Genomic DNA, 15,770 nt, shown 5'->3' on the forward strand with positions numbered 1-15,770 from the left:
CAGTAAAATTCTATCATATTTTAATATGTTGGGCATTTTAAATTTTATTTTCTTTTTACTTACATGTGTATCTTTCTCATCTCTACAAAAATAAAAACTTTTCTAGTTATTTTTTTATAAAAGATCATTTCCTCATCTCATATCAAATGGTAGGGCTATCAGATAATCTTTAAAAGCTTTTCAGCTAAAAAACGCCACAACTTTCTACTAATATTCCAAAAGCAACGGTCTCTAAAAATCACCTAAACAATGTGTGTATTTATGTGTCAAAGATTAAAATTATATACACCAAGGCTGGTCAACTGGTTTCATCGTAACATCAACTCTAATCCACCAGAAACAGCTGCCAGGAATGGTCAATTGAGAATATCCATGCTCAAGGGAAAATAATATCATGATGAATTATTGGTGTCATAAGGAAGGAAATAAAAAATGGTGACAGAAGTACCAAGTTCTTGTCATATATGAGATTCACTAAACTATTAACAGTAGTTATTTATAGAATTAAGAATGACGGCAAGAAGGCTTTTATTTTCAACATTATACACTTCTACATAGTTTGCATTTTTAAAAAACAAGTATCACTTTGAAGATCAGCACTAAAAAAACCCAGATACTTTAAATTTGTGAAAAATGTTGTAACTTTACCACGACTATTTAACAGTACTATAGTTCTATTTCATTACCTGCTACAAACTTATCATTTCCTTGATGATTTTTTTAAAAATAAAATTCTCACAAGTTTTTATTTTTTTTTTAAGGCAGAGTCTTGCTCTGTACCCCAAGTGGATTTTTTTTTTAGGCAGAGCCTTGCTCTGTTCCCTAGGCTGGAGTGCAATGGTGCCATCTCGGCTCACTCCAACCTTCGCCTCCCTGGTTCCAGCTCTTCTCCTGCCTCAGACTCCCCAGTAGCTGGGATTACAGGCTTGCGCCACCAAGCCCAGTTAATTTTTGTATTTTTAGTAGAGACAGGTTTCCCCATGTTGGCCAGGTTGGTCTCTGACTCCTGACCCCCGGTGATCTGCCTGCCTTGACCTCCCCAAAGTGCTCAGATTACAGGCGTGAGCTACCATGCCTGGCCTACAATTTAAGTTTTTGAAAATACATTTTAAAAACCCCTTACATTAAGTATTCTTTAAATATTTTTTCCAATATTTATGCCATAATCTATATTAATACTCATTTCTAATCATCAGGAAAGCATGAATATAAACTAAGAATTTATACAGGAAAAAGGAGTTTTAGCACTTTTACCACTTACAATTCAATTTCAACCATGCCTCTGGAACATCCTCTCTTCACAAAAAACCCAACCTAAGACATGAAAAAGAAGAAGTGAGCTGTGTAATGACATTCCCAGGTTAACAATCAGAAATTCAGCAGTCATTATTATTTGTCAAATCAAGATTTTTTCAGTTACCACTTGCATGTCCTCTATTGTCACTTTCTAAGTATCCCTCCCAGGTTATTCCATTGTTCCCTCCCACGAATAACAACAATAATATCAGGTAAAATTTATTGAACTCATATGCACTATATAGCTTCTTACAAAGCTAGTAAGTGCCAGAAAAAGGATCTGAACCCAGGAAATCTGGTTTCAGAGCCTGTGTACTTGGCCACTATTTTAAACACTCAGAGAGAAGAGAAAATGCCTGTGGGAAAACAGGTCCTATAGTATAACCACTAAGCACTCAAACCTTCTTACTACCACTGAAGACTTCCTACAGTCATACAGGTTAAATATTAACAACCATGCTAATATTACCTACCCTGCTAATGATATAACTGCCACCAAGCCTTGTTTTAAAAAGAGCAATATTAAGTGAAATTTACATGATAAAACAGACTTATCTGTGCTAGTTTCTATATGCTTATGAGTCTAAGCACAAAAAGACTGAGCCTTTAAAAAAAAATCAAACTGGATCTTAAATTAGGTTATAAATAAGTAATAAATACTAAAAAAGGTAGAAAATATACCACACAAATGATAATCTTTTTAATAATGATAATGACAGTGATGACAACAGCTAACATTTGTCAAGTATTTACTATATACTGTTGTGCTAAGCACTATACAGGTATTTTCTCATTTAGTATACTCATAAGCAACCTTGAAGTATATATTCATTTTATAGACGATGAAGCTGAGTCTCAGAAAGATGGAAAAGAAAAAGCCTTATCTTGTAACCACCAAGTATAGCCTAACGCTTAAAAGTACAGGTTTTAACATCTACTATCTAGGTTCAAATCTCAACTCAACGATATACAAGTTGTTAGACATTGGCCAGGTTACTTAACCTCTCTGTTTTCTCACAGGGAAACCAAGGACATCTTTGTAGGAATGCTATCTACTTGTTAGCTTGCAAGAATTAAAATACTTGGTACCAATGAGGAGGAAAAAAAAAAATCAGGAGGCAGTTCTTAAAGTATCTATACAGATGATACAAAATATGTTTTTAAAAAATTTTTATATTAGCATTTAAACAAAAATACATTAAATATTCTTGCTGAGAACTTGGGCATCCCATAAATACATCTGTGTATACCCCAAGGGCTACAATCTGTCATCTAGGAAACACTGCACTCCACAGCCTCCCTTAAAAATCTTATCACTCAAGGATGAGGAGACGTGTTTTCATGACAAAAATAAACACGAGAAAGCAAAAGTTGTTATAGCCAATTCACTCCTACTGTACAGTTCCTGGAGTACAATCCAACAGACCATTACAAAGAGACAGGGATTAAATGATCTGACAATTTAAAAACTATACATCAATATTCATAAAAATCTCAGTTGGTTCTGGGATTCTATCTGTTCCAACTCTCTTATTTTTGAAATGAAGAAAAACTGAAGTCCAGATAATTGTTCAAGGTCACAAGGCTAGTTATTAACAGAGAAAAGTATCTATTCTATCTGATGTTTCCCACATAGCGCTAAACACACACACACACACACACACACACACACTTTAAATAATTTATAATGTTAAGGGGCATTTGCTCTCATTTTGTAACCCTCCATTAAATTTAAATTTTTTATTTCTGTCTTAATAGCATTGTCTCCAGGATATGACTATGTTGCGTCCATTTTTTGACACTTGCTTTATGACTCAGTATACAATTAACTTTTAGAAATGTTCACTTGTGCTTGAAAAGAATGCCTACTCTCTAGTTGAGTGCGTTTTTAAAAATATGTCCATTAGTTCAACCTTACCTTCACTATTAAAATCTTCTGTAGTCTGATTTTTTATTTGATTATTGATAGCTCTCCCAGTATGATTATTGATACATTAAGTGCTTGTTAGCATTCTGCAGATTTTGCCTACATATTTTGGAGCTAGATTATAATGTGAATTCAAGTTAAGAACTGAATTATTGTCTAGTGAACTGAAACTTTCATCAGTGTTTTATGACCACTACTATCTCTAAAAATACTCTTTGCTCTAACGTCTGTTTGTCTAGTATTAATCCAGCTACACCTACTTTCTTTTGTATATTTGCCAGGCATGTATTTTTTTCACTCTTTTACTCTTAACTTTTCTGTAGCACTTTGGATATGTTTACTAAAAACAAAAGAGAACTGAACCTTGTTTTATTTCTCCATTCTAACCGACTTTTTCATTTAATGAGGGTTTAGATCATTTATAATTATTGTGATTATATCTGTACATATTTCTGCCATCTTATTTTGTAATTTTTATTTATTTATTTTTGAGACAGTCTCGCTCTTGTCACCCAGGCTGGAATGCAATAGTGTGATCTTGGCTCACTGCAATCTCTGCCTCTAAGGTTCAAGAAATTCTCCTGCCTCAGCCTCCCAAGTAGCTGGGTTTACAGGCGCCCGCCATCATGCCTGGCTAATTTTTGCATTTTTAGCAGAGTCAGGGTTTCACCACCATGTTGGCCAGGCTGGTCTGGAACTCCTGACCTCGGCCTCCCAAAGTGCTGGGATTACAGGCATGAGCCACCACACCCAACCAATATTTTGTCATTTTTAATGATCTCATGTTTTGTATTTCTCATCTCCTCCTCCTCCTCCTCTATCAAGACTCCCTCTGGATTGTTCAGGCAGTGTTTTTCTGCCCCCTGTTCTCATGAATATGGTAAGTGCCCTATACAGGTATACCATTTTTATCTTTCATACTGTATTTTTACTGTACCTTTTCTATATTTAGATGTTTACAAACGTACAATGTAGGCCACTGTGTTACAACTGCCAACAGTATTCACTACAGTAACGTGCTCTACAGGGATGTAGTCTAGGAGCAATAGGCTATACCACCTAGGTTTGTGTAAGTACTCTCTCTGAGTGCATACAATGACAAAATTGTCTTATAATGTATTTTCTCAGAATATGTCCCCATCATCAAGCAATATATGACTGTATTTTGTTTCTGCCTTTTCTAATTTTACTTCACTGTTCCACAAGTCAATCGATGCAATTAAAAAAAAAAAAAAAAAAAAGACATATTACATTATTTCTAGCATTTCAGGTGTAAGGGACTTGGAGAATCCTCTATTATTATAGTCCAAAATACTTCTAGAAATGAAAGTCTCCTTCCAGCTTCTCTACCTGCCAAATTTATTCTTCATATTCACGCACGGTAAGCTTGCTATACCCAAGCAACTGGGGTGTAGAAAGTGATGTTACTAAAAGCAATTAGGAGTTTTGAATTTTCTTAAAAAGTACTTATGTTAACTCACTTTATCCGCTCGTCCCATGAAAGCAGGTTTCCCAGCTAAACCAAGGCAAATGGCACACACGATGCTCGACTTCCCTGTTCCATTGGCTCCAATGATCATATTCAAGTGGGGTCCAGGAGATACTTCACAAATATCATATGTTCTGAATTATAAAGAGATGAAATTATTACGGAGAGATACAAAACTACTTTTCCTTGCTTTACATTATCTATGAGTTTCCTCAAATTCCTTTAAAAACTAGTTAATTTACAAATTTAATGTTTTTTATAGGTTTTTAATAAACAACTTTAGACAGAAAATCTACCAACAGAAAAAATGAAAAGGCAGTAATGCACAACTAAAGTAACACTATAATTTCATATACTGTTTTCAAAAGTCTGCTGAAAAAAATGAAGTTTGATACTTTGTTCTTTTTTTAATAATTAAAAAACACTGGATGCTATATCAAAGACACCATACAAATAAAATAACTTTAAAACAAATTTTATAGGAGAGGCCATGGCTTACCTTAAATCTGTGAATTTTACATTCATATTTCTTTTAAATTAAAATGCTTAATGGTTATTCATATTTTAATATTTGAAACAATTCAAGCAAATTTTAAATTACAAAACTGAAGATATATCAACCCAAAGATTTCATTTTATTAATTTTTAAAACTTATTTTTCAAGCCAGGCACTGTGGTATGCGGGAGGGTGAGGCCATAGAACCACTTGAACCTAGGAGGTCAAGGCCAGCCTAGGCATCATAGAAAGACACCACCCAACAGAACAAACAAAAGTTGAAGGCTATCTAGCACTCTAAACACAGCATTTTTTCTTTATTAGTTGCTAGGGACAGTTATGACAAAATATGAAGCAAACTCTCACTCAGACGTTCCTCTAACTTGCCTTTGAATACTCTGAATTTGAACCCCAAAATAATGTCCTTTGCCTATAGCATTTCAGTTAGCTCTCAGGCAGCTGCCAACTAATTCCTTACCAATAAATGCTTAGTCTGCTATTTACCTGCTAAGTATATAAACAACCAACCACATGTTAATATTTTAAGAAATTAATGATTTTGAAATGTCAGGTGGTAATAAAAATAACTACAGGTGGCAAAGAAGCATTTTCTGGCAGGTTTGCTAATCTCACACCTCTATACAGCATCTACTACTTTTATCTTCTTAGATGTTTTGTTCTGCTAGCAGCTGGGTCTCAAAAGAACCCTTTATAATGGTTACAGTAAAACTAGCCTGGGAACTTCAGACATGTAGGAAATTACCTGACATGGAACTTCTTACTCTCAACACATGAAGCCTCACTCTTTTAACACTTGGATTTCTTGTTGTGAAATCTCTGTGTGAATGTTATATTAAAACAATGATGCAACTGGTATTTAAGAAAACAGTAACAGGAAAAAGCATGATAGTTTCTGGCCTATAAAATACACCTCGATATTATAAATAGGGAGAGTTGCCAAAAACAAAGCCTCTGCATTTTAAAAAATTTTTTTCTTGCCTTTACCCAAATCAAGACTCTGCACTGTTTAAAATCACTCTTCTGACTCTATGATGTATTTATTGGGAATTCCCTTATTGTGAGTTTCCTTTCCTCTGAGCTCCCTCTCAAAGAGCTAATTGGTAAAGACTCACCCTTTTATCATTCTATATACTTTACAAGGTATCTCATGTATTCTCTATGGCCTCAATGATTTCTTCTTTCTTCAAGTCTTTGCATACGATCTACATGCTAAAAGTCAGTCCAGATGACCTCAATAAGCAATAATCACCTCAATAACGCTATTTGGATGTCTCACAAGAGTCACTTTAAATTTAACACATTTAAAACTAGGTACCCACCATCTTTCCCATCCAAAACCACTCTTGTGGTCTCTTAGTGAACAGTATTGTCATTCATTCCATTGCCCAAATCAGAAACCTAGGCATTAGTTTTGCATCATTTTTAGTTCTTTCATCTCTTTTGACTCTACCCAAACCACCACTCCATCATCCAGTCACTATGTAATGTTGGTAGAATTGCAAATCTGATGTCACTTGTCAAAAAAGAAAAATTAAGGAAAAAGGAGAACCCATCACAGTCAAGTTTCATCTTTTTCTACTTTGTATCTCCTTTCCCTATTCTGTCCTCAGACCTCTAAATTCTACCTCTAATGTACTTCTTTCAATTTTTTGACTACAAATCCTTCTTTCTCTTAAGCCTTTGCATGTGTTATTCCTTCAGCCCCCAAGTCTCTTCCTTCATGCCCAACTCCATTTGACTTGGTTCAGTCACTACTCTTTTCCAGGCTATTTAAATTCTTTGATTACCCCTCCCTATTTCCTTGCTAATTCTCTAAACCTACCTTTTTCTACCTCACGCCTAAAACTCCAAGTCCGCTCATTAAAATAAACAGTATCTCACCAGCATCTACACTTCCAGCTACCTTTTCTTTCTTCTCTTTGCAACCAAGTTTTACTTTCTCACCCTCGTTCATTCTTCATATATGACCTGCAAAATTTTCTGCTTCCACTGCGCTTCATTAAAGGGTCAAAGATTTCCCAATTGCTAAATGCAATGGGCTCTTTTCTGTTCCATTATCTGACTTCAATGTACCAGGTGATATTTTTGAAACATTTTTTTCCTTGGCTTCTTTGATAATTATCTCCCAATGTTTTCATCTTACTTCCCTGAATAGTTCCTTCTGACTTTGAGTTCTTCTTCAGCTCCCCCTTAAAAGTAGGCATTCTCCCAAGACTCTATATATGGTCTTCTAGTCCTTCAATTTACAATTCCTAATGGGCAATCATAATCAGTTCTGCAACTTCATCAATCACCGGTCTGCATGACTTCCAAATCTCTCATCTGTTCACATTTTCCTATAATCTCCAAACTCTCACATTCTACCTATAGAACATCACTCTTAGATGCCCCAAAGGAAACTGCCTATAGAACATCTCTCTTTGTGCCCAAAAGCCACGGTATCTAACAGGCATTTATTATTATTCTCCTCAAACTACTCCCTCTTCTGAATAGCAGCTGACCAATTAGCTAAGGCAGAGACTTGGGAAAAACACTGCATTCCTTCCTTTCTCTGCCTCACAATTATTCTGTAGCTGAATCCTGTCAAATCTCATTCCTTCACGCTCTGATCATCTCTTGCCTTCATATTGTAAGTCTTCTTGCCTCCAATCTTGCACACTTTCTAAACATCCTTCACTGTGCTTCCATATTAACACAAAACACATGTCATTCCTGTTGAAAACACACCATGGCTGCCTACAGGATGATGCTGGAACTTCTTAGCATAGTAAAGGTACAGGCTCCTCAATGGTTGCCTACCCTCTGTCCACATATTCACTCACATCCTATATTCTTGCCATACTAAAATACCTGACACTTTCTAAATATACCAAACTATTTCAGACAGTTCCTTCTGTCTTCAATACTCTTCACTTCTTTTAAGACTTTCCTATCTTCTTAGGCGGGTGCAGTGGCTCATGCCTGTAATCCCAGCACTTTGGGAAGCCGAGGTGAGATGCTCGAGCCCAGAAGTTCGAGAAAAGCCCGAGCAACATGTGAAACCTTATCTCTACAAAAAATTTTTAAAAACATTAGCCAGGTGTGGTATGCGCCTGTACTCCCCAGCTACTTGAAAGGCTGAGGGTAGGAGAATTACTTGAGAAGGGGAGGTCCCAGGCTGCACTGAGCCCTGATCATGCCACTGCACTCCAGCATGGGCAACAGGGCAAGACCAGAGACTTTCATATCTTCTTTACAAAGCCCTTTCTCATACTTATGGACAAAATTAACCAGTTCATCCTCTGTGAAGGATCCTGATACATATGTTGTTATAAGACTGGGAAAAATAACCTATTGAGCTTCTTTCGGCAACGGACATTATCAAGATGGAATTGTTACGAAGAAAGAATGAGTACATTGTGTAAATAAAGCACCTAGTTCTGTACCTGGCACAAAACAAGCTCTTGAAAACAAGTAGTATTGTTATTTCAATTCTGTTATCTTTATTCCAGTATGTGCAAGCTTAAAAAAGACTTTCAGCCGGACGTGTTGGCTCATGCTTTTGGGAGGCCGAGGCGGGCAGATCACCTGAGGTCAGGAGTTCCAGACCTGCCTGGCCAACATGGTGAAAGCCCGTGTCTACTAAAAACAAAAAAATTAGCCTGGCGTGGTGGCGCGCGCTTGTAGTCCCAGCTACTCGGGAGGCTGAGGCAGGAGAATCACTTGAAATCGGAAGGCGAAGTTGCAGTGAGCCGAGACAGCGCCACTGCAATCCAACCTGGGGGATAGAGCGACACTCCGTCTCAAAAACAAACAAAAACAAGACGACCTTGAACAAATGAACTGTGAGGTGCTAGACAAATACATGATATATTTTAAATACTAAATTCTAAAGTTTTAACTAGTTTTCTGAAGGGGATAGGGAGGAACCAGCGAAGAAAGCTGGATTTAGAGGGGTCAAGCGTTTGTTTGTAGCAAGGTCCAACAATTGCCACTAAGGTTTAATTTTTTTGTACACTCTAACCTCCCATCCTGAACAACCTTTACCGTCTTATCTACTCCTTTCTAGCAAATGCCTACTCTGAGAATCTGCCACAGCATCCCCATTACTCCGAAATAACTGTGCCTAACTGTGCCTCCTCTGAGGCTCCAGGGACCAATACTTTTGTGAATTACGGACCAGTGACCCTATGGACCGCGAGTACTAGGAAGTGGTTGTACTCCCTAGTGCAACCACTACCTGCTGCATGACGCCTTTGGAAACGTTAGCAGACTACATTTAAAAACCACATCACACAAGGCACACGTATCCGACACCATACACGTCAATCTCCACAGCCTACATAGAAAAATCCTTAAGGAAACCCCGGCACGAATTCACAGCCAGACCCACAAGCCAGGTACACACACACACACACACACCCACCGCCCCGCGCAGCACCCCCGCGCCTGCGGGCCCCCACGCCTCCACAGCCCCGGCGGGGCCTCGAGGCCACTCACAGGAAGTTCTCCATCGAGATGCGGACGATAGAGCCTTCCACGAAGGGCCTGGACGACTGCAGCAGCGGCAACTGCGGAGCCGAATTCTTCCTCTTGCTCGGGACCTCTGACGAAGGGTCTCTTGGGAGAGCTCTCTTAGAAGCCTGGGGGCTTGCGGCGGACGTCTTTCTGCTCGGAGTCGCCATTCTGGCTTCCTCTGCGCCCCGCAGCGGCTTCCGTTCCCCCCGTCCTGCAGCCCAGGCGCCCAAGCGCCCCAGCGCCCGGCTCCCGCGCTAACTGCCGCGAACTGCTCCCGCGCGCTCGCGCCCGCGATCCCGAGCCGCGCCGCGCCGCGCCGCGCCTGCGCAGTTCAGGTCCGGCGGCGTCAGCAGGCCCGCCGGCAACACTTCCCCCAGTGCCCTGGGACTCAAGCCGAGGCCCAGAGGGAGGGCGGAGACCCTGGCGGGACTAGAGGGAGGCCTGGGGGATGTGGCAACAGGAGTGCTAGTATGTACATTTCGGCATTTTTTTCAGTTTTGGTTTTTTTTTTTTTGGTTTTTTTTTTTAACTCAGGAAAAGAAGTCAATAGCATTTAGTATTTTGAAAGCCACTTTTTTGCTTCCCGAACCTCCGTCATGTGTGGTGGGAGGTGGCGGCGGGGGGCTGCTGAGGGTGGCCCCTGAGGCGCCCAGTGCCGCCAAGGCGGGGGCGAAGTCAGGCTCTGCTTGCCCCCACCCCTTCCAGGGTTCCGCCGGAGAGCTCCCGGGCATGCCTGTCCTTGGCCCTTCGACTTCCCCGTTGCTTCCAATCAGGTCCCCTTCTCAAAAACCCGAAAAAGAAACCCTCCCAAATGGCTCTGTGCCCGAGGCTTCGTTAAGACATGGTGCCAGGCGTTCTCAAACTCGTGGAAAGACGACACTGCACAGATCACCCTCGTGGCTTCTCTTACCCCTGCCTCCCCATTCTCTGGTTAAACTTCCGCCCCCGAGGTTTCTAGAAATCCCTGAGCTAGAATGCGCTACCTTCATTAGGAGGGTGGTTCTGCTTCCGTTTGCTCACATTCATCTCATCTTCATCTAGTGAGCGCCCTCATTAAAGAGGAGGCGTTCGGAGGCCCGCATACATCTTCATTCAACTAGCAAGGAATGTCTCATCTGCTAGAAACTGGAGCCCTGGCAGTTTAGGAGCCTGCCAAGGTTGCATCCCTGGGAGCTTCATTTCTAGTGGGAGAGAGAGGAAAAGAACGAGTGAATCAACAATCAACAAGTGAACTGTGAAATTAAATAATTCAAACTTAAAGCTGTTAGAACTTTAAATTATTCTGAGCCTTGCGTAGAATGCGGCTATGGGGCCTGTGTCCCATGACATACAGCTGCAACTGCTTGTTTTTTTCCTGTAAATAATTAGGAAGACCAGAGACACAGATAAGACCCCCTCTTCATAAATTAATTATCTTCCTTGGAATGTACCTATATATAACTGATCTTTGTAATTTATGCACTAGTCTTGTATGGAAAATGTACTCCTGCTGAACCTTCTTTGTCTCTGCCTATGTAAATGAAACCTTAACTTCACCTTGAAACATTGACCCTATTTGTTTGGCAGCAGTGTTTCCAGCTGGCTGTCCTCAAGCTTTTCATTAGAATAAATGCTATACTTAATGACGTTCTGAATTCCACCATTTAAGGTCGACAGAACAAATGACCAGGATAATTTAAGACTGTGATAGGTGCTAGGAAGAAAACAAAATGAACCTGATGGGTGGGAGGCACGGAAGGCCTGTCAGAGGTGGTGATGTTTCTGCTTGAAGGACAAGAAGCAGCTGTGTGAGATCTGAGAAAAGAGCATCCTAGGCAAAAGAATTTTGCTGGAATATTCCAGTGAGGACAAAAGCTCTGAGGTGGGAAGCTCAATGTGGCTGCAGAGCAGTGAACAAAGGTTGCATGGCAGAACCTTGTCCATCGTGAAAAAGTCTGAATTTTATTTTTAAAGCAATGGGAAGTCATTGCATAGTTTTAAGGAGGGGGCCATGATCTAATTAAAGCTTTTATTTTTTAAGATTATTTTAATCTTTTGAGACAGAGTCTCCCTCAGTCACCCAGGCTAGAGTGCAGTGGTGCCATCTCGGCTCACTGCAACCTCCGCCTCCCCAGTTCAAGCAATTCTCCTGCCTCAGCCTCCCAAGTAGCTGGGATTGCAGGCACTCGACACCATGCCCAGCTAATTGTTGTATTTAAGTGGGGACAGTGTTTCACCATTTTGGCCAGGCTGGTCTGGAACTCCTGACCTCAGCTGATCGACCCACCTCGGCCTCCCAAAGTGCTGGGATTACAGGCATGAGCCAAAGTGCCTGCCCTTAAAGTTTTTTAAAAAAAATGCATTCTGGTTACTATGTGGAAAATGGTTAGGAAGGGATCAAATGTGGAAGTGGAAGGACACTTAGAAAGCTATTACAGTAGAACCCTGATTCCTGACTCCTCAACCAGACCTCCTTTCCCAGGTCCCTGCTTCTTCTCACACAAGAACTCTGCTCTTTCTAAAAGTTATAACCAGAGAAAATAAAGTAAAAAGCATGTGAACTTTATTATAGTTACTGAAATTTTCTTTAATGCAAATGAAAATGAGGGAGAAGGAAAGGAAAAATCAGTGGAAAGATTCAGACTGCAGAAGTAGCCTGCCTGAAAAGTCACAGTAACAGGCAAAAAAATAAAACGACCTTGGGAAAACCTCAGGCTGCACCTGGGCAGATAAAAAGACAGCTTTAAGCACAAATAAGTACGGAGGAGTGAGGGAGTCCCTGGGGCAATCACCCCGGAGACTTCATACTCATACAATGAGACCCAGTAAAAACAGTGGGTCTTAATAAGTACATTCCTTTCTTTTTAGGCACACTAAGATAGGGAAGCTAAAGTATGCAGGGAGGTTCAGAGGATGCCTGCAGCTGCAAGAAAATGTCTGGAAACAGACACAAACTTAAGCGACACAAAGCAGCACAGAGCAACACAAACTAAAAGTCTGCTTATGTAACAGCTGATAGAAACTCTGCGCTATGCGATAGCACACCTGATCCTAAAAAATAAATCTTCAGGCCCTAGGAAGATAAGACACCCACTCCTCACTAGTTTATGAAAACCCTGACGTTTTTACTACAACCTGGCAGTCCACTCCAACTCCCCTCTCCACTGCAGAGAGCTTTTTTCTTTTTCACTTATTAAACTTTTGCTTCAACCCCACCTTTGTGTCCTTAATTTTCTTGGATGTCAAGACAAAGAACCCGGGGTACTAGTTCAAACAAGGAAAAACGGCTACATTTATTGGTGAGATCGCAACAAAAATAAAGAATAATTTTTTTAGCTGTTCAAATGGAGGGCAATAATGAAAAAATTCAGTGCTCAGGAGGGTATAATACTGTCCTTCTCTGCATTGCTAGCATGAATTTTTTGAAAAGTGAAGGCTCTGCTTCAAGAGCTTTAGAAAAGTCAGGTTGTTTGATGAATTAATTACTTTTAGGGGAATCTAGCCTGATGAACAAATCAGTGCAGACATTAGTGGTGGGAGTTGAGGGCAGTCATCATTTTTGTACCATGATCAGCCCTTTTTCTTCCCTCCCTTTTTTTGGCAATCAGTAGCAACATGTACTTCCTGGATCCCCCAGGAGAGGGGCAAGGAGCCAAGGAACCCCACATTTTAAGACTTGCAGCCTCTGGAGAAATTGCATGAAGTCTAGAGCTATAGGGAGAAGTAGCTCTGTGAAGAGCACGGTTAAATAATTTCGGATTTTCTATGTCTTCTTGAGTCAGTTTTAATAGGTTGTGCTTTTCAAGTAATTTGTCCATTTCATCTAAGTTGTCAAATTTATTGCATGAAGTTATATGTTAATATCCATTAATGTCTGCAGCATCTGTAGTGATGCATCCTCTTTCACACCTGGTCCTGGTAAATTGTTCCTTTCTTCCTCTCATTTCTTTATTAATCTAGTAGGGGTTATGTATGTTTTATTAATCTTTTTAAAGAAACAACTTATTGATTTTTGCTATTGTTAGCTTTTGATTCCATAATTTCTACTTACCTTTGTAATTAACTTTCTGTTAAAGTTTAATTTGTTCTTTCCCCACAGCTTTTTAAAATTTGTTCTTTCCCTCTCAGCTTTTTAAAAATCATTTTTTTGAATATGTTTGTACATATTAACGGCATACGTGTGAAATTTTGTTTCATGCATAGGATATGTAATGATTAAGTTAGGTTATTTATAATGTCTATGTGATGGGTCCAAGAAAAGGATCTATTTCTTTGGGCTATTTTGAAAAATACAATAGATAACTGTTAACTATAGTCACTCTACTGTGCTATAAAACATTAGAACATTTTCCTTCTATGTGATCAGTCTTTAGTGAACTAATCAAATTGTGCTTCTAAACTTGAAAGTTGAGAATGAGTCACTGAACTTGTGATGACTCCACACATGCAGACACAGTACAAGTTCTAAAAAGCTAGTCAGTCAAGCTGTAACACAATTATTTTAAAAAGGAGGTGTTTGCAATACAACTGATTTGATAATTGAAAAAAAAAAGAAAAGAAAAGGGAAATGTTATTGGTTTTAGCTCCAATTACCAAAGCAACACGTTAAATGCAGAAAATACGGGAAAACACACAGAAAAACAAACACATGCAAAGGAAAAACTTACTCATAATTTCTCTACCCAGACTAGTCATTTTTAAAATTTTGTGCATGTTTTGGCATCTCTTTTTCTTGTATACTTGTACGTATGTATGCACCTTTTGTTTAAAAAAAAAAGGATACTGCACAAATTGTACCATATATACTGTTAACTCCCTTTCCCCCACTTATTATGAATAACTTTCCATGCCATTAACTATTTTTCTGTGATATAGTTTTAAGTAATTACATAGTATTCCATTAAACAGATGTACCATTCTTGATTTAAATAGTTATCTTTTGTTGGATTCTGTATGACTGGAAGTTAGCATGAACAAAAGATACTCTGGCAGACTATACTAGCTCAATACTTTCTAACACTTTGACAATTTCATGCACCTGTAAAAGTATACACATTGTCTTGCCACATTTCTATTATCTAATTCCACTTTGCAAATCACCTTGAAAGAGGTAATTTTAAAAAGGCAGAGAGAGAGAGATCTTTGGAAATAGAGTATCAATTAACCAGAATTTCATGCTAATTAATGAGTGAGCCACCACAGCCCATGCTATGCTTTTCAGGGCCTAAAGTCAGTCAACAGCTAATAGACATGGCAAAGCAATTGTATTTAACTTCCTACTGACCAAGGACTAAGTGACCAGGCCCATTTTGAGTGACAGCCTTCCAATTCTGCAGGAACTTTAAAATCTGACACAAATAAAAAGTTGACAGAAATGGGCGGGTTCAAGGATTATACATATATTTCACCTCACTATCACAATACCACTGTTTTAATATATTTGGGTTGGGCTGCTCTAAGAAAATACCATAGACTGGGTAGCTTATAAAAATAGAAATTTATTTCTTGCAATTCTAGAGCCTGAGAAGTCCTAGGTCAAGGAACCGGTAGATTTGGTGTCTGATGAGGGCTTACATCCTCACAGTGCCTTCTCACATATGTCCTCCCATGATGGAGAAGAATAACGCTTCTCTCTATAGCCTCTTATAAGGGCACTGATCCAATTTATGGGGGCTCTGCCCTCATGACCTAATCACTTTCCAAAGCCTTCGTCTCCTAGTACCATCATAGTGGCGGTTAAGTTTCACCATATAAATTTTGAAGGGACACAAACATTCAGACCATAATAACTATCATCTATCTTCTCTTTTTTGGCTTCACTCAAGCTCTTGATAATGGTGCCACAAGAAAGGGGATGCATGTAATAGAACCCTGTGAGACCGCCTCTAACTGAGGGCATATTACTTTTGCTTTTGGCAAATTCATAAAGTAGAAAAGTGAACCATCGTGCCCTGAAAGGGAAGGAAGAAGTCAGATGCTAAAACCCAAGTCCTTGGTACCCAGGAACAAGTCCCATTCCATTCCCCCGACTGTACCTCCCAAACACTGAGCAAACCCACACACGT

General features: G+C 39.4%; 1 protein-coding gene across 2 annotated transcripts in view; it reads right to left on the bottom strand.

Annotated features, from left to right (window-relative positions):
* SMC5 (structural maintenance of chromosomes 5) overlaps positions 1-10,002 on the bottom strand; it is a 91,889-nt gene extending 81,887 nt beyond the window's left edge. For both annotated transcript variants that reach the window (XM_074394695.1, XM_003935630.4), the window contains exons 1-3: positions 9,709-10,002; positions 4,705-4,846; positions 1,262-1,314 (exon numbers count right to left, since the gene is read on the bottom strand). In XM_074394695.1, coding sequence (XP_074250796.1) covers positions 1,262-1,314; positions 4,705-4,846; positions 9,709-9,893 — 380 coding nt within the window. In that variant the 5' untranslated portion in view covers positions 9,894-10,002. The remainder of the gene's footprint in view (positions 1-1,261; positions 1,315-4,704; positions 4,847-9,708) is intronic.
* Positions 10,003-15,770: the final 5,768 nt, after the last annotated feature.

Source organism: Saimiri boliviensis, chromosome 2 (genome assembly GCF_048565385.1).
Source record: "Saimiri boliviensis isolate mSaiBol1 chromosome 2, mSaiBol1.pri, whole genome shotgun sequence".
Classification (NCBI taxonomy): domain Eukaryota; kingdom Metazoa; phylum Chordata; class Mammalia; order Primates; family Cebidae; genus Saimiri; species Saimiri boliviensis.